Genomic DNA, 23392 nt, shown 5'->3' on the forward strand with positions numbered 1-23392 from the left:
GATAACGGGGGCGTAAGACGCGAGACGAAGGAAAAATATCGTTGCATTTGCACGGGCCGCTATTCCATGAAAATGAATTTACTTTAGCTTTGTCTTTCCCGTTGCCTCCCAGCCGTAATATTGCCGGATGCTAAAGCGGGTAAAAATTATTCCGAAACTTTTTTTGCCCCCTTTTGTTCTCGTGTGTGAACGCATATACACACGCACAGGTACACACGTGGGAATACACAAGAGGGCGAGGAAGGTACACGTCGAGTCGTGTGCACCGCCTCCAGGGATTCCGCGCGGATTTCTCTTCCCTTGATACGATCCGAGCACAACGTCGAGACGCAATACGCGCCGTGGCGTAGCCTCCGAAACTCGAGCTGTAAAATTTAAATTTTTCTGTTCTGCACGCGACGGCGAGATGCAAACACGACCGAGGGGGTGGCGCCATCCCCCTAGTAATATACAATTATGATTGTGTCGCGCGCGAGCTCGAACTGGTGCAACGATTCCAGCGGTAGCTTTGGCACGTGTGAGAATTTTATTGACTTTGCGCATCTGCTCCCTTTTGGCAGAGGGGAGAATCGATGCTGAATTGAACGTACGCGAAGGCAAAGGGGTGCGAGCATGTTTTAAGTGGCCTCTTTGAGGGGTGGATCTGAGAATTCTAGAAAGGGGGTAATTTATGGAAATGTTTAATTGTGGACTAAATCATTAAGGTACTTTAAATTTGGATAAATGAACGTGTTATTGAGCTCTGAAACTACTGATCCGATGAAAAAGTTTGTTTATTAGGACACTAAAAGTTGTAGGACTCATAAAGAAAAATAATTTATTTAAAAGGTTGAGATAAATTAACCCTAGCATTGAATACTAGAAAGTAAATCGTTATTTATTCGAGCAGTTGTTCTATGCTTTGAAAAGGACCAGTGGATCCTTAGAGGACCAGTATAATTGGCGCACCAAATGCAAAATGTCCTCGAATGAGAACTCGACAAAGATGGTGTATCGTTATTTATTTTCCCGAGTAAAGGAAGTCGCCGCAACGGCGTGGATTCTACACACTCGGCGTCGCGGGGCTATTGTACGACCGCAAATGAAATGTCAGCGACACGATGAATTAACAATACTATCTAATAACTGCTCAGCTGCAGACGAACGGGCAAACGCCATTGTGCCGATCCGTTCTCTCGTGCAGCTCCGCCGTAGCCCCTTGTTGTTTCCCGTTCAGCCGTTATGCTTTTTACGCATATTAATTATCGCCAACGATATTCGCCAAGTAGCTCGTTCTTCTCCATTTTTCTACGCGTCAGGAGTGAACGGCACCCTTCTTCGAAATTAATGTGGCTCGATTAACCGGGATCGTTCCCGAGATGGACGAAAAATAATTCGTCCGCCTTTCAGCCAACTTTAATTAACGCTGAATAGAATTCACGCGAAGAACGAGCTTTTCTTTTCGATCGGTGGGGTTCTTTTTTTTATATTCATGAGCCAATGGGCCGCATTACAGAGCTGGATGGAAAGGAAAATCGCTCCAGGGAGCGGTCCTTCAAATTGCAAATTGATCCCAACTACGAGAAACGTAACCAGTGTTTCGTCGTTGCGTGGTATTTATTTTATCGGAGGGCGGGCACTCTTTTCGCCCAGGCTTGTTTAATTAATCCGCCTGAACTGAAAAGAACGGTCTCCGTCGAACACGGAGCGGGCATACTCGGCCATAGAATGAATTCTATTGAAACGAGACCGCAATTATAGGCGAATTAACACGTTCACCGCCGCCGGGAGCTTTTTTCGTGGACTTTAATATTAGGCGGTACGGGTCAAATACGCCCTGTACTGAACTTTCATAGCAGGTACGGAACGAATGTGTCCCGTAGACTTTTTAATTGCACCCTGCACTGCATTTTCGTGTACGGGCAGAACTTGGGAAAGTTTTGTTATTCGTACTCTGTGCTGTACTATTTAAAATTTTTAATTCTAAAGTCTCCCGTATTATTTTTTATATTTCATAGATATATAATTATTCCAATAAACTTTCTTTTTTCTTTTTTCGAACCTGTGGAATTTTTATTATTCGTTTGAAAAACGAGAAACCTGTTAATGAACCTGACGTATGTATATATAAAATTGAGAACAACTGCCTTTACGCTGGCAAAAAGTGTTAGAAAATGATCGAAATTATTTTGTTGATTAGTATTTAAGATTTCTTTAATAAATAAACGTTGATAAAATTTTGATTACTTTTCGGTCCCCCTAATATTAAACGAACGAGTAGCATTCATAATAATAATAATTCGAACATTCGCAAATTAAATGTTACTCTACTTACTTACTTTGTTTTATTAATTTTTGTCACGCGTTCGCGGAAGGGTAGGTACGCCATCGCCGCTGTAGACCTTTCAGTCATGCTCCGTTCGTTTATAGCTAGCAGTACCGGAAAAGTAGGCCCATAAACTTTATTTTGACGGAGTTATACTTCAGATGCAGATATCGTCTTTGCACGTAACGAACGCTGAATGAAATATGGCTCGCACGGAACGAAGGTACGATAGGGAGCATGTAATGTATGTCCCATACCGTATATGTATCGATACTTTATGTTCACATTTATAAAAACGCTCAATTTGTCAACTTAGCAAATGAAGTGTATCCATTAACGCGCAACTGGTTTCTTCTTTCTTTTGGTATGATCTAAAAGGGATTGAAAAGTATTTAATGAATAAGTCTAGATGATTGTTTTAGTCTAGTTCGCAATTGAATTTGTTTCCAAAATTTGAGCCCGAGGTGGCCAACGTCCACGAAATTTTGCCCGTGCTTCAATCGATGGGAACGAACATGATCTCGATCGTGTAACAGTCCACTCGAACCTTCCATTATGCGCATGTCGCGTGCGAGAGTATTACGTCTGAAATATCACGGTACGTCAGCTTGACGTATTACTTCAGAACATGACATCGACCTCCAAGTTCGCGATAATAATTCATGTCGGTGAGTGAAAATACAATATTTTCGTCGCTAGGAAATCGAGGCAGCTAGACACGAAACAATAAGTCGACAACTTGAAAACTCGAAGTCGAAAGGCAGCATAGAGCAAATAGATTTGAACCAACGGGTACGCAAACTTTCATCGAAATCAGGTTTCGACATTCCCCCAGTGTTCCCCTTGTAAACTAGATCATGTTTAGAGACGGAACTTTAATTGAAAAGTGAACCTACAAGCCATAAGGGAGCGTCGCAACAAATCCCACATTCCCCAAGGCTTGATTTACGCAAACTCAGGAGCGGTTTATCAACGAATCCCTGTTTCGAAGCTTCCACCTTCTCCAATGAGTTCGATTTCCATGCAGTTTTCGGCCTCGCGCGACACCTGTGCAACGCCCGACGCGGATCCTTGAATTGTGCGGTTCGTCCATGTGTCGCGAGTTCGATAATTACTGCACGGTTCATCTCAGCCACAGTTTGCCCCAGTAATGGATGCTGCATAAAGAGGCACCAGTCGCTATTCTGCAAAGCGGGGATCGAAGTTGTGCCGCAGTCAGGATGGCGACAGTTCTAAGGATTGAATTGCAAAGAGAACTAGGCCGTACCTATCTGACAAAGTACGGTCTGCAACCGTAGACGGGCGTGCACATTGGCAAGCAGGAACAATGGCGAACGTGTCGCGCGGCAAATGTTTTATTCCAGTGAGCAATTATGTCAGTGTACTTAGAGTTTCCACGCGACTCACCGACGCAGCCGGTAGGCAACTTCTGCGTCTGTGAGACACGTCGCACCGCCGGATCCGCTGCATATCGAATTTGCCTAGTTTGACGATACTTCTTTTCCCAATTATGAGTTGGGTAGGTGGCCGTGGATAAGACGAAGCGTAAGTAGGGTTTGATTAATCGAGAAGTTCGGCATATGAATGATTTGAAATTTATATCTATCCTTTAGGGGATGAATTCATTCCATTATTACTTTGTAATGATCACAACGTTATTTAATCGACTGTAACTTTAGAAATGTTTCAAATTTGGAAGCATCCTCTTAACTACGAATATGTTAACGAAGAGAACTTAAAATATCGATATCGAGAATAGGTTCATTCACATCGGTTTTCTTATAATGAAATTCAAGTAAGGAGGAATTGTCAGCCTGAAAGCGGACTTAATGTACAGACCGTCGATGAAACTTCCCCGCTTCATTGTTCTCGTTGGACGTCAGCGTTAATCGAAGGGATTTGTTTCGATTGTGTTTTGGGCATAATTGTTGACAATGAGAAACAGCAAACACTCTCTCAGAATTGTTGTAAACAGAACACGACGAATGTTGCGCGCACTTCTGTCGACTGCCTTGCGGTATCGATTTTCATCTCTGCTCGACGGTGTTTAATCGCCCGCGTAAGTCTTGTAAATCGAGACCCAGCGTTTCCTTTTTCTCCTTTTCGCAATTTCTTATCAAAGTAGCGATTTTTCAGAGGGAGGTTTATTTCATTTACTCCATGGGGTCGAAGTAATTGCCTTGAACGACCAACATTAAACGTGTCGATCTTATTACGCAGGCTGCCTTTTGAAGTCAACGCCTGGTATCGAAGGAAACACTTTTAAACTCTTATTTATATAAATTAATACTGTGTTCAAATGCTAAGTATCGCTTATTCTGAAGTCTTCTCTGTTCCAATAAAATTCTGTAATCCTGTCACGTGGCACCCTCAGCTCACACATTTTAATCTGAATCGTTGATGCAAACCACGGCAGATATGAATTGTTTATGGCATTCAAGAGCAGCGTTTCGGTGAACGATGCAAAAAGTGTAATTGCCTGACGCGGCGTACGGTAATAATATCCAGAAGCTTTGCCGCTAACAAGCCAAGTCCAACAAGGCTGCAGGAAACGCAAGCAAGCACATTATACGTTTTAAAGGTAGACAAGTTCGCCGACCAGAACCTAGGACGAGAATTATGATTCATGCACGAAGTCGGAAAACCAGTCTGATCTTCATACGCCGGGAAGACAATTCGTATACAAAACACAACGGGGTGGCGTTGAGGAGAGGTTTGCGGAATTGAGGGACGTAAGAAGCGCGAGCCAAAGTTTCATCCGTTCTCGCGCTGACTCGCTAACACAAATGGAAACTAACTGTACCGTTATTAGTACTCGTGACAGCCGAAGTAGACTACAAACTCGCGCCACTACTAATTTCGCGCGACCTACATTTTCTATTTCCAAAATTCGCAATGTCAACAACTTTGCTCCACTCTATAGATCAGGACAATTGTTCTCGGCCGCTATAGCGCGATCATTACTGGAACGCAACTAGCTTTTCGTTAATTCTAAGAGGGACCTGTTTCGACAAGTTTTGATTACTCGGGAAAATTGAAGAATAGTTTCGAAAAGTTTTATCTCAGATAGAAGCCGAGGATAAATGATTCAAGTTCTATAAAAGTGTCAAATGAACCCAGAAATCACAATGGCTAGGAATTTCATTTGTGACTAACCAATTTTTATCAAATCAACAAACATTGTCAACTATTGACAGACAGTAAATCTACCAAAGGAAATTGTATAATCGAGAAAATAAATATTCATTTTCGAAAGCAACCATAATTCTCAGATTTCATCGAATAGAGTGCAAGGACTTTCAATACATCGAGGGCACGTGCAAGTTTTGGAACATCTCCCGCGTTCTGCGATGGATATGAACTTTAAAAGCACTTAAAGTGACGGATTTATGAGAATTCCGTGAAACGTCTCACCCCGAGATGTCATCGAACGAAGATGTTGGCGCAATCTAACGGACAAAGTTTGCCCTTATAATGGAGGACGGCTGAAACCTAGGGGACAGTTACAAACACAAGCAAAGTTTTGTCCGTTATAATGCCACTTCGCGAAGGCCATAGCTGGCACGTTAGGTCTCCCTTCCTCCTTCGCTGGCTGGCTAATCCCGCGTCCGCTGCATTCTGCAGTTTTGAAACTTTCCAGCGTAACTGCAGTGTCGTAGCTTAAGTGTAGCTGCGTTGGCCTGTATCGCGGTCCACGCTGTGTCGGTATGGATTCGACAATTTATTACACCCGGTTATCCGCATGGTATACGCATTCGCCGTTATATCGAAGAACTGGATGCTCGTAAATGAGAAGCTTGTAGCAATCTTTCAAAGCCGAAAGAGGGTAAAATTCGTGGTGACCAGGGTTAAAGGAATTCATCTTTTAAGAAAATTGGAAAGAAGAATCTTTTGTGATGGTTTTCTGGAGAAAACGGGATCTTTGGTTCTAAGCTGTTGGCGGAGTTCGGCTAATATAGTCTATTATCTCAGGAGTAATTAAACGTGGTCGTAAAGAATGACTAGAATCAATTTCTGTTTGAATTGATATTTATTACATCTTTAGACACAGATTACTAGGATATAATAATTTTGTCACTCAGAATACTTGTTCTTAATTTTTATAGAATAACAAATGCACCAACACTGGTCGCATCGAGTATGTAATTTATTATTTAAAGCTCCAGGACTGTGACCCAAAGTCACTGTTACGCCGAGGGGTGGTGGTACATTGAGGAGCAGACATTTTAAATAATCAACACGTCTTTTATAAAAGGAACAAGAACTCAGAACGTTTATTAATAATAACAATAACTCAATCGGTAAACACGTCTGTACGATAGCAAGTCTGGCGACGTTCTGCCCAATCAAAAGTTGCCGGTTCTTTTGATAACCAGAACATCCCGACGATCCGCTTCCGCTCGCTCTTCAGAACGCACTTCAGATCGTCGCAGCATCTTCACGCTGCCGCGACGATGCAACTTCGTAATATTGCGGCATCTTTATGCCGCCGCAACAATACATACGTCAGATTCATTAACGTATTTCAATATCAGAAATGGTTCCTGGATAAAAGAATGATCATCAATGTACAAACTAAATATCAAAAATAAAAATCCATCGGAATTAAATCTGGGAGACGAGCAGGTCAACCGATACATCCCTGGCACGGCCTTTCAATCTGTTAAAAAATCGATCGTTCAAAAACTGTCTGGTTATTCCGAGTGAAACGTGACGGTGCACCGTCATGTATGAACCACATGCGAAGTACATCTGATGGAACTTTCTCCAATATCTCGTGCAATTGATTACTCAAGGAACTGACATAAGATTGACCTGTTATTCCCCTATCGAGGAAAGTAGGTCGAGTTATATATTCTCACCATTCATCCCTGTCCATTCATTCATGAAATAAAGAAAAATTTATTCAAGTTACTTACTCGTCTGTCTATGCAGTAATATTCTTAACGAACAATACCATATTAACAACTGTATACATTTGTTCCTATTTAATTTAAGTGGATTAAAGTACCGAAAATTTAGCGCTAAATTCTGTAATGCAGACGAAAAATTCAGTAGAATCAGCCATTACAGGTCAGACAGTGATTAGAAATTTCCGTGGTACAAAAAAAAAAACGGTTATAACTCGAGAACAAGATGAAACAGGGCACATGTGTATAGGAACATTTTTCATCGTTATCGTGTCCCCAATTCACCGCCATAGTGGATCCACCGTGTTGCGATACACCTCGCATAAGGAACCGAAACAATAACTCGAGCGCAAACGAAGAATTAGTGCGACGCGCAATATTTATCACCGCTTACGGTTTTGTTTTACTTCTATCGGTATTTTCCTGCTCGTTCGTTTGCCGTGGTCATCGCTGCGGCGGTAAACTTTTACGACGGGAAGAGAATGAGAAGGAAAAGTTCGATTGTAGTCCTCGCCGTGGACCTCGATTGGGTCCCTTGTGTGTAACGTCGAGAAACGAAGTCACGTGCCGGTGACGACTTCTGTTTCCGTGGATTCCGCTGGAGAATTTTCACGTGATCGTGGCAGTACGTACCGTTACGAGCCATGCAGCGGTATATTTTGCGGGAACGTTATAGTTTCCAACTCGAAATGAATTTGAAATTCCGCGAGCGTACGGAATCGAGTAAATGAAACAGGTTATTGAAGAGGGCTAGTAAAATCGATGCGATCGGTCGAGAATCGGGGAACTTTCGGACGTCGACGTTCGACTGGCTTTCTGAAATGTCGTGAAAGGCGTCAGTATAATATAATACTAATAATATATGTACGTTCGGTTGGAAAAGTGCCTGGCCATTAAGCATGTTCCTATATATTTCAATCAACACTTTACCTCTCTTACGTCTCTACTAATCGTTTCTTTACCATGATAAGCAACACTTTCTTATTTATTATTGAGATAGTACGATCTCGTTGTATGCTCCCATTAATGGATACAATAAATTTTGTATAGTACCAATGTTATGAAACTGAGCAATATTATTAAATTTAAGTACACATACGTCCAAACGCTACCGGTCGGTAAAGTGTTAATAATAATAGTAAATAGACTTCTGTGGAAGTCAAAGTCCAGCAGAAATTTCCAAGTACGAAAATTATTCTCAGTTCCTCATTTATATGGCGTTTAATTTTCGCGTGGCTTATCCCTCCGTTTAAATTTAAAGCGTGGACTATGACAAAGAGTAGATGGATCGTGGGTCTTGCCTAATACCGCTTTGAATCCTTTCAGGACAATGTACCGCGGCGCTGGGTATGGAGAATGGCGAAATCCCCGATGAAGACATATCGGCCAGTTCTATGTACGATCCCAGTCTTGGGCCGAAACATGCCAGGTAAGTGAACAATGATATCGCGAAATGCTCGATTGCAGCCGAGCCAGTCGGCCATTTCGGTTCAGTGTCGGTGTTTACGGTCTGGTGGTCTATGTACCGAATGATTGCGCTCGATTGCAGTTTTACGCATGCCGACTAGAATGCTGGAGATTAATTCTAACTCGAGAAAATCGAATAAATTGATGCCCATTAGTAGAAATTATTACAGTTAATATAATTGTTTTCCAAGTTAAATATAATTTTATCTGTGTGACTTACGGAAATAAATTCTAATATACAGTCAATCCCATAAATATTTGTGCCCTCTATGTCTATCGAAGAAGTTTGACTAAATTGAATAATAGTTTTGAAATTACCAAATGAATTTTTCATTGCAAACATATATATGAATAAACTTAACATATTTATACGAACGTACACTTGGTAACATCGAACCTACCATTTAATTTAAATAAATTTCTTCAATAAACATAGAGAGTACGAATATTTATGAAACTGGCTATAAATCAACTACCATGAAGATAGTAAAACAAGCTTCGTTAAAATTTGGGTATTAATCGGTTTCTTAATACTTCCGTGTCCCTAACGATGGAATTAAAAAACGATTCTTTTTTTTCGTCCCTGTAATAGATTCCCGTGGCAATAAAATTTCGATTAACCGCGGGTCTCGTCGAAGAGTTTATTTGGTACGGTTTAATAGAGTGCATCGCCGAAAGCGTTTAACTTGGTACGTAAACGCAATCGTCGGTGTGCCCCGTCCGTGAAAATAAATCTTGGCGTTAGGGAGGGTTAAGCTCGATAATTCGACGTTCGCGGCGGGTGGTTAAGCTCTCTAATCGCGTCGAAATTCTTTCTATTTCGCAATCTGGGTCGCGTGACGCGAACGAACGTTTCACCACCATCGCGGCCGGTATTAGCGAGTCCACTAGGTGGTTCAGTTTATTTCTTATTACAACGGCGAGATTAAAATCTCCAAGCTGCCCCGGGGGTCTCTCTCGCGTCCCTTGCCGTGCCTCGGCTCGCATTAAAATTTTAAATGGCACACGGCCTGGAAAGCACGCTTGTAAAATTCTGTTATCGAGAGCTAGAACGAATATCAGATATCGGGCCGCGGATGTAAAAGAACAAAAACGCAGCTTGTAAACTGCTAATATCAAATTAATCGCGTCGACGATAAACTCCCGAGGAGTCATGAAGAAACAACCCTTAGGTCTTAGTTAGCTCAAAGTGAACGACACACTGGTTATGAAAGGAAGATGTATATTTTTCATGCAGTGTGTGCATGTTTACTCTAGCGATTGAAAATTACTGTTCATAAAACATTTTTCATATTACAAATTAATTTATTTCGTTAGCCTCTTTAAACGTGAATTACTTTCTTTGCACGTACTAATGTAATTTAATTTTTAGGGTAAACTAGGGTTAAAATTAGTATGGAAAAAATAACAAAAAAATCCTGATAGTGTAGTTTTCCAGGAAAACTGGTCTTTCTTCATATGAACAAATAAGGACATTCACCCTAAAGGATAGTGTCGGTAATTTTTAAATTTTGTGTCCTTAATTGTGGACGCCAGATCTGAAAGGGTTAAGTAGCCCATTTAAGTATAGAATTAATTTCGTGAAAGCGACTTGCAAATAGCGACTGAAAAGTCGATTTTCGAACAGAATGGAGCAATGCAACTACAAGGTGTAATCGAATCCGAGCGATGCTTGTAAAATTCCAATGTCGACAGCTGGAACGACTATCAAACACCCAACGACGGACAGGAAGGAACAAAAACGCAGCTCGCGAGCAGCTAATATCGAATTAATGGCGATAACGTCGACGATAAACTCCCCAACGAGCGATGGCGAGAAAAAGATGTTTCACGACGCGTGCAGCCACGTTCTGGAGAAAAATCGCGAGGCCAGATTAACCTCGATGCACTCCGGGAATCGAGTGTCTACCGTTTGTCAAAAAGAGCAGTCGTCTTCCCGACGTTTTTACTGGCGATATTGCGATCTTGATTCGTTGGGAACGCCGGACGCCTGACAGCCAAATCGATTTGGCGCATTTACGAACCGAGGCAATTTATGACGGTCGCTCGTAACGCGCCACCGGAAATCACCGGCTGATATCTGTTAATAATGCGTTTCGATATCCGCGTTTCGTGACGGGAGAATCATAATGAAAGCATCTGTTTTCTATACTCGTTTTGTTATTTTCTAATTTTTTGTTTAGTGATCTTTCTTTTTTCGAGGGAAACATGAACGAAACAACAGCGAGAAACAGCTAAAGCGTCATCGTCCCAAGAAGTAACGACGTCAACACGACGTTATCGTACGATATGAAAGAGGTGACTCCTTTAATGATGGATAGGTCTTCCGAAAAGATATAGTCCTAATCGAAATGGAGAGATGAGGAATGGATGTATTTTTAAAAAATATGTTTTATGGAATCAGCTCTTGAAGACAAGTAGTGCTAAATTTCGGCTAAGCAGGGGTTTACAGAACGTAAAACAAGGCTTGAATTTTCAGCTTTTACTGGAAGCTTAATACTCGTAGAATGGTTGAAATTAAAATAAACATTCTGTTATTTAATATTCATTTATGATACGAGCAGTGAAACAGATTCAGATAAACATTCGAGGCACACCCTGTGTGCAATCGTACGCGAGTCCGGTTCGATGGAACGAGGGTTGTAATCGAGGGAACGAGTGGATGTCGGTGGCGTCGGCGGTGGGCGGTTTGGGGGTGGGTGAACTCGACCCCTACAAATTACCTCCAATTTCGTGTAAATTCCTCGTTCCTGCGTCAGCATAATACCTGTATTAGGACGCCCAGCTCCGGCTCTTAGGCGGCAATAAATCTGTATTAGGGCGAGGCGTTGCTTCTCCTGGTAAAAGGGGTACAACCGAGCGGAGCTCGGCTAATTTTTCACCACCACGTCTCGTTCGCGGCGGCGTCTGGCAAGATTGCCCTAAATACGACTGAGGGCAGCTTAGAAATAATCCACCGTCCCGATATCCTGGCCTCGTTCGGCTTCGATCGCGAATAATCGGGACTCGTCTACCCTTCGTCGCTCCTAATTCTGCCCTCTCCGTCGGCGGATTTCGCGCGACGGCGAATTAGTCGTTCGCGGTCGTTAATTAGGCCGCGACCGGTGCTTCGAATTGTTCCTGGCGGCGTTAATCTTCGCGTTGAATTCCACGAATTAAATATGGAGTAAGCTGATCCTTTCGTGCTCGCCTCTAGAAACCCTAAAGGTTGGTAGGAAGACATACAGGTAATAAACAGATAGATTAATAGCAAAAATAAATAATTGCACGCTACACAAAGTTATTGTTGCTAATTACTCTAACTATTATATTCTGCAACTGTTAATACTAACAAGACAGGAGTAAGGATAAGAATGGCACCAGAATAAAACTGACACGAGAATAAGAAATAGTACTAGGAATGAAAGAGTACAGCATTGGACTGGTCGAGTTCTTTTTCTTGTTAGCGGAAACCGTGTCCGCAGGGACGAAGCTTGCGACCTTTCTCGTTGAAGGGAACAAAATTGTGAACCTTGGGACGACCTGAATATTCGTTTCCGGTGGGCGAGAGTTCAGCGACTCTGGTTTCGTTCATCGCGATACACGCGTTATCACGCAGCGATTCTCGCTATGCCGGAACGTGTCACGCCAACGAACGATTATAATTATAGATGGAAGATACTTTTCCATTACGGGGTTAGCTCTGTTATTAGGGTCTTCGTGGTTTGTGAAAGATATAGTTACGTTGCGGATTAATTTGTAAATAGGGTAATAGAGGTAATCGTCGATGCTCGTCCGTCTCAACACAAGCGTTATCCATTACAATGCTTCCAATCTTGAATACAAACTTTGAAACTCAACATTTACAAGTTTGGAGCTTTACAGGAGTACCATAAATTTCTTGTAAAACAAAAACTTTGAGGAAACTGAGAACTTCGACAAAGTAAATATAATACGAATTGATCCTGCCGTGATTTCGGTATATTCCTCCCGAGGTCACCGAGAAAATCAGTGTTTCAATTCCCACGGGTTCGTAGTGTTTCAATTTCGTCCCAGAAAGCGGTCCATTCATTTGTCGAAGGGGCAATGTATTTAAACTCATCAGAGAACGAAAGTTACATTCGCACAGTTTCCTCGTCCTGCTGGTTGCGAAACAAATTGGGTGAGATTCGTTAAACGACGTCGTTCGCCGGGAATGCAAACGTGTCTCGAAGTTTCAGCGAAAGTAATCGACTCGATTTTCCAACGAGACACTTTCGTAGCGCCCCCGACGCAAATTCTGCGAAGCGGGTTGCGTCTGAAACTATAAGCAACCAGCGCTTCCTACGAACCTGGCTTTTGTCTTCCGTCGCGAACAATGTCGCGTTTCGTTCGGGGCGCTACAACTCTGACCTACATTCGGCTTTGTGCCGGGCATTCTCGATTTTCCAGCGTGAAATATGCACTACATTTCCATCGTATTGTTACCGCACAAAGGTCCGGGAGTTTGGAACCGACGGATTTGTAATCGGCTAAAAAAATTGTTTATCGAAAGAACGCGGGAGTGAAACAAAAAAATGCGAGTGTTTGCAGTCCACTCGGCGTGTATACGGCTTTATGCCGGTACACAGAGTCGACTGTTCGTTCGTCAACGTGATATCGCGGCCACGGAATTTCCACGTCAACGTCGACGGAACAATGTCGCGACTGAAATTGATTTAAACTTTACATAGGTACTCGTATATGTAGGCTATACTTTTATTTTCATATATATTTTCCATTTTCTAATTCAATTCTTCCAATACTCTGCTCATCCTACAGGTTGCTCTATGCCTCGCCATCTTTCCAAGCTCTACATGTTAAATCAGCATGGTTTTTTCCTTTTTTTTTAAGCAATGAATGGTGATAGTAGTACATCATGTAAGAGAAGGTGTTGCACCCGGGGTATAGTTAGCCATGGCGCCATCAAGTGTCGAGCCTGTGAGCTCAAAGTCCACTTACTGACATGCACGGGGTCGGAAAATGTGTTGTTAGCATCATGGGCTGGGGTTGAAACACGATTGTTCGATTGGAAATGAGGGTGGATGGGAAAATTTGCAAAAATTCATCATTATGACTGGAGGGGTAAGAGAGAAACGATGATCGAGTTGAGTGAAACTGGGTACGCGTTGAATCAACAGAGCGAGAACTTCGCAATAATATACTATTTCCTGTTTAGTCAAAACATGTCACTGATTTACTGTCCATTACTACTCCCAGTGGGGAAAATCATGGATCGATGTAAGGGTACCACGAGAGTGGATGGGCAACGGTATGCGCTCGGGAGTAGTTTTCGTTTTGGTGGCCGAGTTAGTGGCCATTCGTATCGCTTTAGAGCCGGCACGAAAAGGGGGTAGCACGGGGTGGTCAATCCGTGGAAGGCGATGGCGAAGCCAAGAGGGAGAAACGTACGATGAAAAGGCACCGAGGGAAAAACGAAGAAACTGACACGTAGCGGGACAAGGAGGGATGAAACCAAAAGGAGGGGAGGGAGGGTTGAAAGAAGATGAAAGAAAAAAAGAATAAGAGTGGAAGCTCGAAGCGTGACAGGCCAAAATCTTCGACGGGCGAGGGAGCACGGGGGTGAAAAGGCGGAATCACGCAGACATAAAACGTCCTACGCCGTTACGTGTGCTTTCAGCGGACGAAGCCAACGAAAAATGGTGGCCATATTCTCCCCCTGGCCTTCCAGCCAGGCTATCTTCCACTTTGTTACGATTCGAAAACCCCGGCTGGCTCTGGTCCCTCTCTCGTTCCAGTGATTTATGGACCGACAACTGCACCCCCCGGAACCCCTCCGCCACTCTTCGACCGATGCTTCTTGTATTTTTTATTTCCCCACGTTCGTATCGCTCCACCGCGACCAGGTACGTACCGCGGTCCCGCTGGCACGAGGAGTCTCGATACGTCATATTATGCCTCCAGGAAACCGTCGTCGAGGTTAACCCTTGGCTCGCGTGACGACGTACTCCGTCGCATAAATCTGGCGCGGTGGTGTGCGGGATCGTGTCCGTGTATCGATGCAAACCGCCGCGAGCGTTCTCAGCCTTCGAATTCGTCGAGTGTCCCGGGACCTGGGCCAAGAACGACCAATTCTTACGGAAACAGAATTTACGTGGGGTTTGCGGGAACCACGTCTGCCGAGGATCCACGTTGTCGCTGCTCGACAACGTTAACCCTCTTCTCAGGCTCGACGTGTAACAAGTATCTCTAACTCTGCTACAAGGAACATCGCTCAACCGAATCGCCAATTTTGCCGAAACTTGTCACGTGAGCGTTGAGAGGTGTCCGACGCTTATTTCTTTCGAGTAGTCGGGGGTTGTTTGTATACTTGCTTGTTGCAAATATGGCGTTGGATATTGCAAGCTTTCGATGAAATTCGTTTGTTCTCTTTGTATTACTGTTTCCTAAAAAATGCTAATATAGCCGAGTTTCTAGAACCCTCTTTCAGTCCTGCAATGGGCTTGGTGATTTCTACGGAAATAATTTGAAACAGTATAGGCGAGCTCGAGGAAGGCCTGTGCCAGCATGAAAATTGAAGTCATCGTCGTAGCGGTTTATAGTTTTCGATAAAATTTTATTTCAACTATGAAAGTTTGTCTCGATGATTCTTTGATGCTGGCTCCGAAAAGTAGACCAAAATTTCAGGTTTACGGGCACGCGAAACGAGAAAGACGTAATCGCGTGAAGAGAGCATAATTCTAAAGGGAGTTCTTTGTTCGGAGAGATCGCCAAGGATTTACAGTGGAAGTTACTTTTAATAAATTCTACTTGAACGTTCCGCAAGAATAGGTCGTCGGACAAATCTGATAAATGAACGTTCTACCGGCCATAAAGTCTGCCGTCGACTCCTCTTCTTAAAAGGAGCCTCGTTTTAACAGTCAAATTTGATTTTATATGCAAGAAGCAAATTCTTGGATTATGGGAGCAAAAATATTCTGGCATTTCGTACCACGTCCGCTGGGGCAGTGTTCCCCAACCGTATTTCACTCGTGATATATTTTTAAGCATCATTGGTCTCTCTAGCCCTCTTTTTTTTATGAATGATATTACTAACAATTGTAGTAATGAATAACGTAATGATGTTTGGGCTTCCTAATACTAAAACAAGATACCCCTAAATAATACATTTATATTTAGGATATTTTGATCCTGTAACCAAAGAATTTAGAAGCTTTTATGATAAACAAATAAATGAATTCTTATTAATTCAATTTAGATTCCGTTTCATTGGTCGTGCAACCGACTCGCGATTCTTCAGCTTCCGTTCCATAAAAGTAGAGTGCACGGACGTTATGCATCGAAGATCAATCGGTGACTGTTAACTTGGCCGACCCTTAAAAATCCTTTATCCACAAAAGCCACCACTCTCACCGTTTATCCCTAGGAGTCTCTTTGTTTCCTGGCTCCATTGCTGCATCCGGGACGAGTCGTTTCACCGCACGAGGGCCTCTTCATCCGATATGATTCGCTCCGAAAACTCGGTGAAATTCTTATCGTAATTGAGTCACTCGACACAGATCCGTAGGTTCGCGATTAAGTCTGTCCGCCGATGAAGGAAAATTGTTTGCAAATAATTCCCAATTATCTCCCCTCGTTTAAGATTAAAGGGGGCACCCTCGAAATGGTAAATATCGACCATTATTCAACCCTGTATTCCTCGGAAATTGACTTTAATGGATACATTCTTCACACGCGTTATTGTCTAATCAATTTTTCATCAAAATTTCATCAGGAAATCTTAATAAACGTGTGAGTTACCATTTTCTTCCGCCATGGACATCGATACAAGGAGACTATGTTTCATTTGAAGAAGGAATGCTCTGACAATGATAGGTTTCACAATTGTCTTAGCTACTTCAACTGTGACTATCTTAAGAACGGTTTGTTTGGAGATTTTTAGTCTCGACTATCACCTAAAGTCGGCCAGCTCGATCGTTCTTAAAGCGATCGTCGATAGCTGAGCCTGTCGAAACGTAGAGTGGCTTTAACGGCGAGAGCAGCTTTTTTCGACGTTCGAGTTCCTTTTGTTTCCCCGTGCCGCTTTTGAATCCGCCGTGGCTCATTCCATCGACAAAACCGTCCGTTTTTAACCGCACGAAATGATTCGTTCCGAAGAGGATGCAAAGAGCCGCCATTTCTGCTCGCGATAACATCCCGTCGCGCTTTAACCGCGACAGTTCGCCATTGTTGAATTAACATAGTCGTTAAAATGTAACTAGGTCGTCACACGTGATGTGTTGAACTTATGCCACGCGCTGGATCGAATCGATTTTATTCTGTTGGTCGGACATTTTCCGTTGAATTTTATTCGGTGTTGGAAACTTGAGATTATGATACTGTGATTTTTGGTACATACTGTTTTTATACCGAAGAAAAGTTATACCGAAGAAATATATACTCAGGTATACCCACTTTCTTCATACATGTAATAGAGGTTTTTTCAGTTTTCACAAATATTCCCGACTGAATAAATGTATTCCGTAAAAAAGCATCGAACTTTATATATTCCAGTCTATCCCTCCATTCGAGAGGAACAATGCGTACACGATCCACAATTGTGCAACAGTTCCTATTTACATTTTGGTCTCGTTATATTGCCTCAAATATTGACGTATACTTTGGAAACTGCATACAACGCGGACATAGAGTACGGGCTTCGCTTTGCGATACCGCGGAAAATTCCAGGACGACGAAAACTAACGATCACAGCATCCGATAGAACGATTTTTCCGATAGAACGACGACGTTACAACCTCGCATTTTTGGTATCTTTAATAATCCTACGGTGAATAGTATCGCGGCAGCTTTACTACGGGGTGGCGGCGTTCACTTTCCCATCCCTTGAGTTAGGATTGAAAATCAGGCGAGGAGAAAATTCCATCGACATATGGGGCGAATAGGAACACGAGCTATCGGTCTCCTGAGGTTGGTAAGTTTATGATCACCCAGTATAGGGATGGTCCTAGGGCACTCGACGCTTCCCTTTCACCAAAAATGATTGTCTTCTTACTTATTACTTACTCAAAGCCAAGCATTAATTTGCTTCTTGAAATTAAATAGTTAAACATTTCAAATAAATTAATGCTTGCTTCATAAATTCCAGAATTTCGACTTCTATTGTCGTTCAATCATTTTTTAAATTTTCCTGAAAATGTTTTCTGCTTCTATAGCTTCTCACAGATCGCCCGAAGGGTCCTAGCGCCCCTCGCACTTATGGTACGGATCGTCTCTGACTCCGAACATAAAGTTCGTATAAAGGCACGCCGCCCACGTACTTTTAGTTTTATTTAAGGTCACTCCCGTCCGTGGACGACGACTAGCCGTTATTGAATACCAATACTTACCATAAATCGTGGCGAGCGACGTCCGCGTTCTTCCCCGAGATTCTCCCGCAATTGAAAGAAGGAAATCGCCCATTTACGGTTTATTCTCATCCGGGGGAAACGTTTGCAAGTATAATGCACGAATAACGCGAACCGCTTTCGGAATTGACGATCGTTCCCGCGGTGATAGAAATTATGGCGGAAATTTTGGTGACGATAATGAACGTGGATTCAATATTCCGATAATGGTTGGAACGAGATGTAATCCTTTCACGTTCAATGCTGCGAAAGCGCTTTATCCACGGATGTTGCAAGGAAATAACAGGCAGTAAGATGAGTCCAACTAATGTCGACAGCACGCCAAATTTATTTCAGTGCTGTGACTTAATCTGGTCTGATGTTCATTGTAATATACTTGGCTCTTATATAAATATTAAATAACTTCTTTCAGTAATAAGTCCTGCGTATTTACGGTCGATATAAATTAATATTTATTCCTTAACCTCTTAAGGGACAAACTTGAAGTAAACTCTTTTTTTGCTTTAATGATTGTCACAATTTCTGTCGATTTACTGCATTCAATCATAACATCAATAAGTTCTGTATTTCATACCAAGCCTACGAGTCCTTACGTAAAATAAATAATATCGTCATTCTTCGTATTGTACGTACGAAACCTGTCTCCGGTTACCGTTTAGCATTTTATTATCAGTTATTTATCAAAGTAGTTCCCGTCTTTCGCGCGCTATACGCGAGAACGTAGTTTCCTCGAACGGTTTCCGGCGCGAGAGGAGCGTTGAGAACGACGCAGGCAAAAATGACATCGGCAGCTTTGTGTCGGTGATATTTTCTGATTTAAAGTAACGAGGGAAAACCGTATCAAGGTATCGAATTCCCACGGAGGAGTTCGACAGCCGATCTGCCTCGGGCCCGCGTTATTCCGTCGCGACGGCGAACGTAGAAGGACGCGGTGATAACGAAAATCTATTTCGTCGCTTCCGCGTTCCGCGTCGAGCGTGTGAACGGGCGTCTCTCCGCTCGTAGCCACACGTTTCTCGATTCCTCGAGTATCGACTCTATACGTTCGGGTATCGAGCCTTCCACGTTTCTCTTTATTTCGCTTCCTGTTCCCGCGAAACCATGGCCAACCGAGGCGAAATTCTCGTTAACGATAACGCGAAATTGTATTTGCAATCATCGCTGACGCGCCGCGTCTGCCTTATCGAGTTTCGCCCTACCCTTTCCCACGAGTTTTCGTGCTTGGGAATTTAGCGTTCTCGGGTATATCTCGACCCTGTGTACGTATTGAGCAGTGGCTTTCTCACCTTTTCCAACTTGTGGTGTTCAGGGGAGCGCCACGTGGGCCAATTTTCCCGCATGATACAATTTTATCGATACGTAGATTTGATAGTAAACTACATTCTACATACATTAAATTCTACATTGGATATTTTTATTTTTGTGTCTCTTGTGCTGTGATAGTCTTGATTTTGGAGGTAATTCATCTGCGTCACAGGACCCAGATGACAGAGAAAGTAAAAATTGGTATCGGTAGCATTTTGGAAAAATATTAAGAAACTAAGAAAACGCCAAAGGGACCATGGAAACAATTACAAATTTATTACATTCTTCGCTGAACATTGGTGGCAAAGTGGCTAAGAATCACTGGGTTGGAGAATATCCGCAGTTGATCGCAGATTTGCGTCTGTTTGAAGGTGAAATTGGATTTAAAGCGACTCGATTTTATCGATCTGAGGGAAATTTCATTTCGGGGAAGTTTTGGTACGAAAATTGAAATCAACGTTTACGAGAAGCGGGGAAAGTTGGAAATTCTTCTCGCGGTGCGTCTCGAGCGATTAGGATGTCTCGGAAGCTCCGCGAAGTTTCCTCGACAACGGAAACCTACCGTATTATCGATCTTCCAATGGGAAACGAATTTATCGCGCGCGGAGCGGCTGTCCTCCCTTCCCAAACAAGCATTTGTTTTTCCCAAATTGAATGCAAATTCACGCGTTCCATACGAAATACTCTTTCCGTGATCCTGTTAAGCGAGGAACATTATTTAAGAAATTATTACTTGTTAAAATATTATAATGTACAAGCTTGGAAGATTCATGTGAGTGTATTACAAATTTTAAATGATTTATGTATGGTGGGATTGGATTATTCATTATAGATTCAATGGTATACTCTCATTATATTAAAATCTTTACCTATAGAATTTTCTTACGACCTATAATCTTCATAGAAACTCTTAACCGTCTCTTAACCATCTTCCCTTTAAACCTACTATTAGGTATACTGGAAAGTAATGTCGTTTGTGCAATTTTAAATACTTGTTTATCCCTCATCAGCTCATTGACTTTTACCGATATGGCGTTGAAAATTTGCACACTAAATGGCAAAAGGCTGTTGATAACGAAGGCGATTACATAATTGATTAAAAATACACATTTATTAAAAATTTGTTTGAATTTAATGTAAAATAAACGACATTACTTGCCAGTCTACCTAATATAATAATAATAATTATTATAGCTAATATTTCTTAGAAATTAAATAGTTCACAGATTACATCAGTTCATAAAGAATAAAAAGAATAAAATTACTGTTAGTTCCAAGATATTCTCAGCCAGATTTCGATTATCATAATTCCTCCTCGTTCCACCTTCTAGTTTAATTACGTTTGACCGTTGGAGACCCAATTCCACGTGTTCGTTCCATTTATTATTTTTCCCACGCGCGACAGAAAGAATCCCCTTCTGACGTTATTACTGACCTGGCACGACCGTCTCTCGAAACTTTGTTCCGTGGGATTGAATTTAGGCTTTGCACGATAGCGCGAACTTTAAGTCGGTACAACGAGCCCCGAAGTTGTTGCTGCAAGTTGTCGTCTCATGAAAGGTGAATCACGTATCTCGACGTACGGGCCACCGACGTATAGAGTTTCCGTTCGTGTCGGGGATGACTTTTGCGGATTGTCGTTTCTGATGTATGACGAGCCTGAAACTTCGTCCCTCGGTTTAGTTTATAGAACCTTTTATTACACGCTTGCTTCGCGAACAGGTTTGTACTTCGAAAACTCCGCTGAACACGGAGAAATCTCTTCATATTACCCACACGATGCAAACGTGACTGCACTGGTCATATCGAGTCTCTCCCATTTTATATTGGGACATCATTGAACGCGTATGTAGTTAGTGAATTATCTAGTCGCTGCGTGTTTTTCTATTTTTGTTTGGTTGATATGAGGTAAACTTTTAATTCATTACTCGTAAAATAAAAAATACAATTTGAACGAATCAAGCTACATATATTATTTGAACCCAACTAAGGTTGCGAATAAACTGTTACATGTTAGTTTTACTCTTCATCAATTATTCCACATTTTGTCCACCCCTGTGCATTAATTCTTTACCACACTCCGCGACCATAGTACTCATTTATTATTTCTCATTTTCAAAGTGCTCTGTAGAAACTCGGATCAGCTTGCGACTCGTTTTCCAAAGCGAAATACCCGACACTGCCGTCGCTGCAGTTTAGTTATTTATGAAGATTTTTTTTTTTAGAAACGTGTCGATGTTTCCCGGGCCCTTTGTCGTTCCCGTCAAATCCCAGGGAAATGCGAAATCCCCGAGAACGAACACGGAGGTTTTAATACCGATATCGGTGCCTCCATCGCTGGAGAGTGTAAGTCGTCCAGCGACCAATTGCAACGCGGATGGAGCGACGATAAACCGCCGAGGCGCTTAACAGGGCCCGTGAGACAAATATTCATCGCTCGGACAAAGTCAACGGCATATTTCGCGAACTGTCCCGGTTGAAATATGCCCGGCCACGCAATTTTCATTGGCGTATCGCGGCGTATCCGCGCAGGTTTTGCCACTGGAAAAGTTTCCTGCGTTTCCACGGGGGCTGCTGGACAGCCCTTTGTTTTCCACGAAACTGGAACAGTCGAAGCGTCGATTAAACTGCAATTATTCACGGGCGTAGCGCGGAAAGTTTCCTTAAAATTTATTCAAATCGGTCACATAAATTACGCGGAACGGCGCGAGCCCTGTCTGTGTCTCGAATTCCGTGGATATTCACCGAGGGACTTTTGCTACCGCGATCAGTCGCGCGAATAGTTTAACTAGTACGCAATAAAAATCAGTAAATATGGTGAAATATAAATATGAATTGGAATTGTGTTTGAATTTTTATATTTCACGTATTTATTTTAGAGTTACAAACATTTCAAATCAATGATTCCCAATTTTTCGTCGTGCGTACTATTTACTTCGTCACAATTCCTGAAAGTCTAACGAAGGCTTATTAACAATTTAGCTGGCTTAGATACCGCAAAATTTACCACGTTTCAACGTCCTCCTTCGTCAAACATAAAGTCGAACGGGTATCAAACGATATCGCGTTGAGAGATAATACGATGGAAAAAATTTAGAACCGTGGGGGCTAAATCCGATCGTAGCTTCTGTTCTGGATCCACGGCTATATATTGTAACCAGCTGCGATAGTCGTTACATTCGTAGCGTTCTAGATGAAAACTTCATATTTTAGGATTCGCTGGAGATATATCTTGTGCTATATTTCTGAGTGCATATTGTGAGATGAAATTCTGACGAATTGGCTGCTGAAGCAGACGTTTCTGTCGGATCGTAAAATCGCCTTCTTACACCTCCCGTGGAGCTGTATTTGATGTGTAAAGAATATTTTCCAGGATAATTTTCCTTTAATTTGTTTCTCCATTTCCACTTACTTGTTGTCTGAAGTTTGAATTAATAGAAACTCGTGAGTTTTTTTAAACCTGCCTTAGAGTTAGTTTAAATGGCCACAGATCGGTCGAACAAAATGTAGTAGTCCTTTACTTTTTGACTAAATCTGTGTTAGGTATACTTGAAATGATCGTACTTCAATCAGAAACGATTCTTAACTTTGCACGACACAGTACTGCTTTGCTTATCGACTACATTTCCGTTTGAGATACTCGAAATGGTCTCGATTCAACTTTACGTGACTTCTACTCCTATTGATCACAGAACTACCTCTCTTTTTGACTACATCATTAGAGGTGCTTCATCTTCAAAGCGTCTTACATCCCCGTCGTACAGTTTCGGGTCCCTGCGTCTCATCCATTTATTTCAACAATGAACGCCTCGATCTCACCGAGCACCGAGTGGCCGAAAGGTGTACACCAAATAGACGTATTGTCCACAGAAGCCCAGGTCGAATGAAAGAGACGATTCTCGGTCGAATTGCGAAACTGAAGTTTGCCCGGCGCCCGCATGAAAGGCCGCGGTCACGAGGGCTGAGCATGTGGCGTCGGAACGCCGAAAACAGGATCGTCCCATTTGCAGATTGAGTTTGACTCGCGGAAGCTGCGCAACGAA

At 42.4% G+C, this 23392-nt stretch overlaps 1 protein-coding gene across 2 annotated transcripts in view; it reads left to right on the forward strand.

Moving 5' to 3' along the window:
• Window positions 1-23392, forward strand: part of LOC128885249 (discoidin domain-containing receptor 2-like) — a 239163-nt gene that overhangs the window by 127207 nt on the left and 88564 nt on the right. For both annotated transcript variants that reach the window (XM_054139192.1, XM_054139191.1), the window contains one exon: window positions 8542-8644. In XM_054139192.1, the coding sequence (XP_053995167.1) occupies window positions 8542-8644 (103 nt within the window). The remainder of the gene's footprint in view (window positions 1-8541; window positions 8645-23392) is intronic.

The sequence above is a fragment of the Hylaeus volcanicus genome, chromosome 2, assembly GCF_026283585.1.
Source record: "Hylaeus volcanicus isolate JK05 chromosome 2, UHH_iyHylVolc1.0_haploid, whole genome shotgun sequence".
Taxonomy (NCBI): Eukaryota; Metazoa; Arthropoda; class Insecta; order Hymenoptera; family Colletidae; genus Hylaeus; species Hylaeus volcanicus.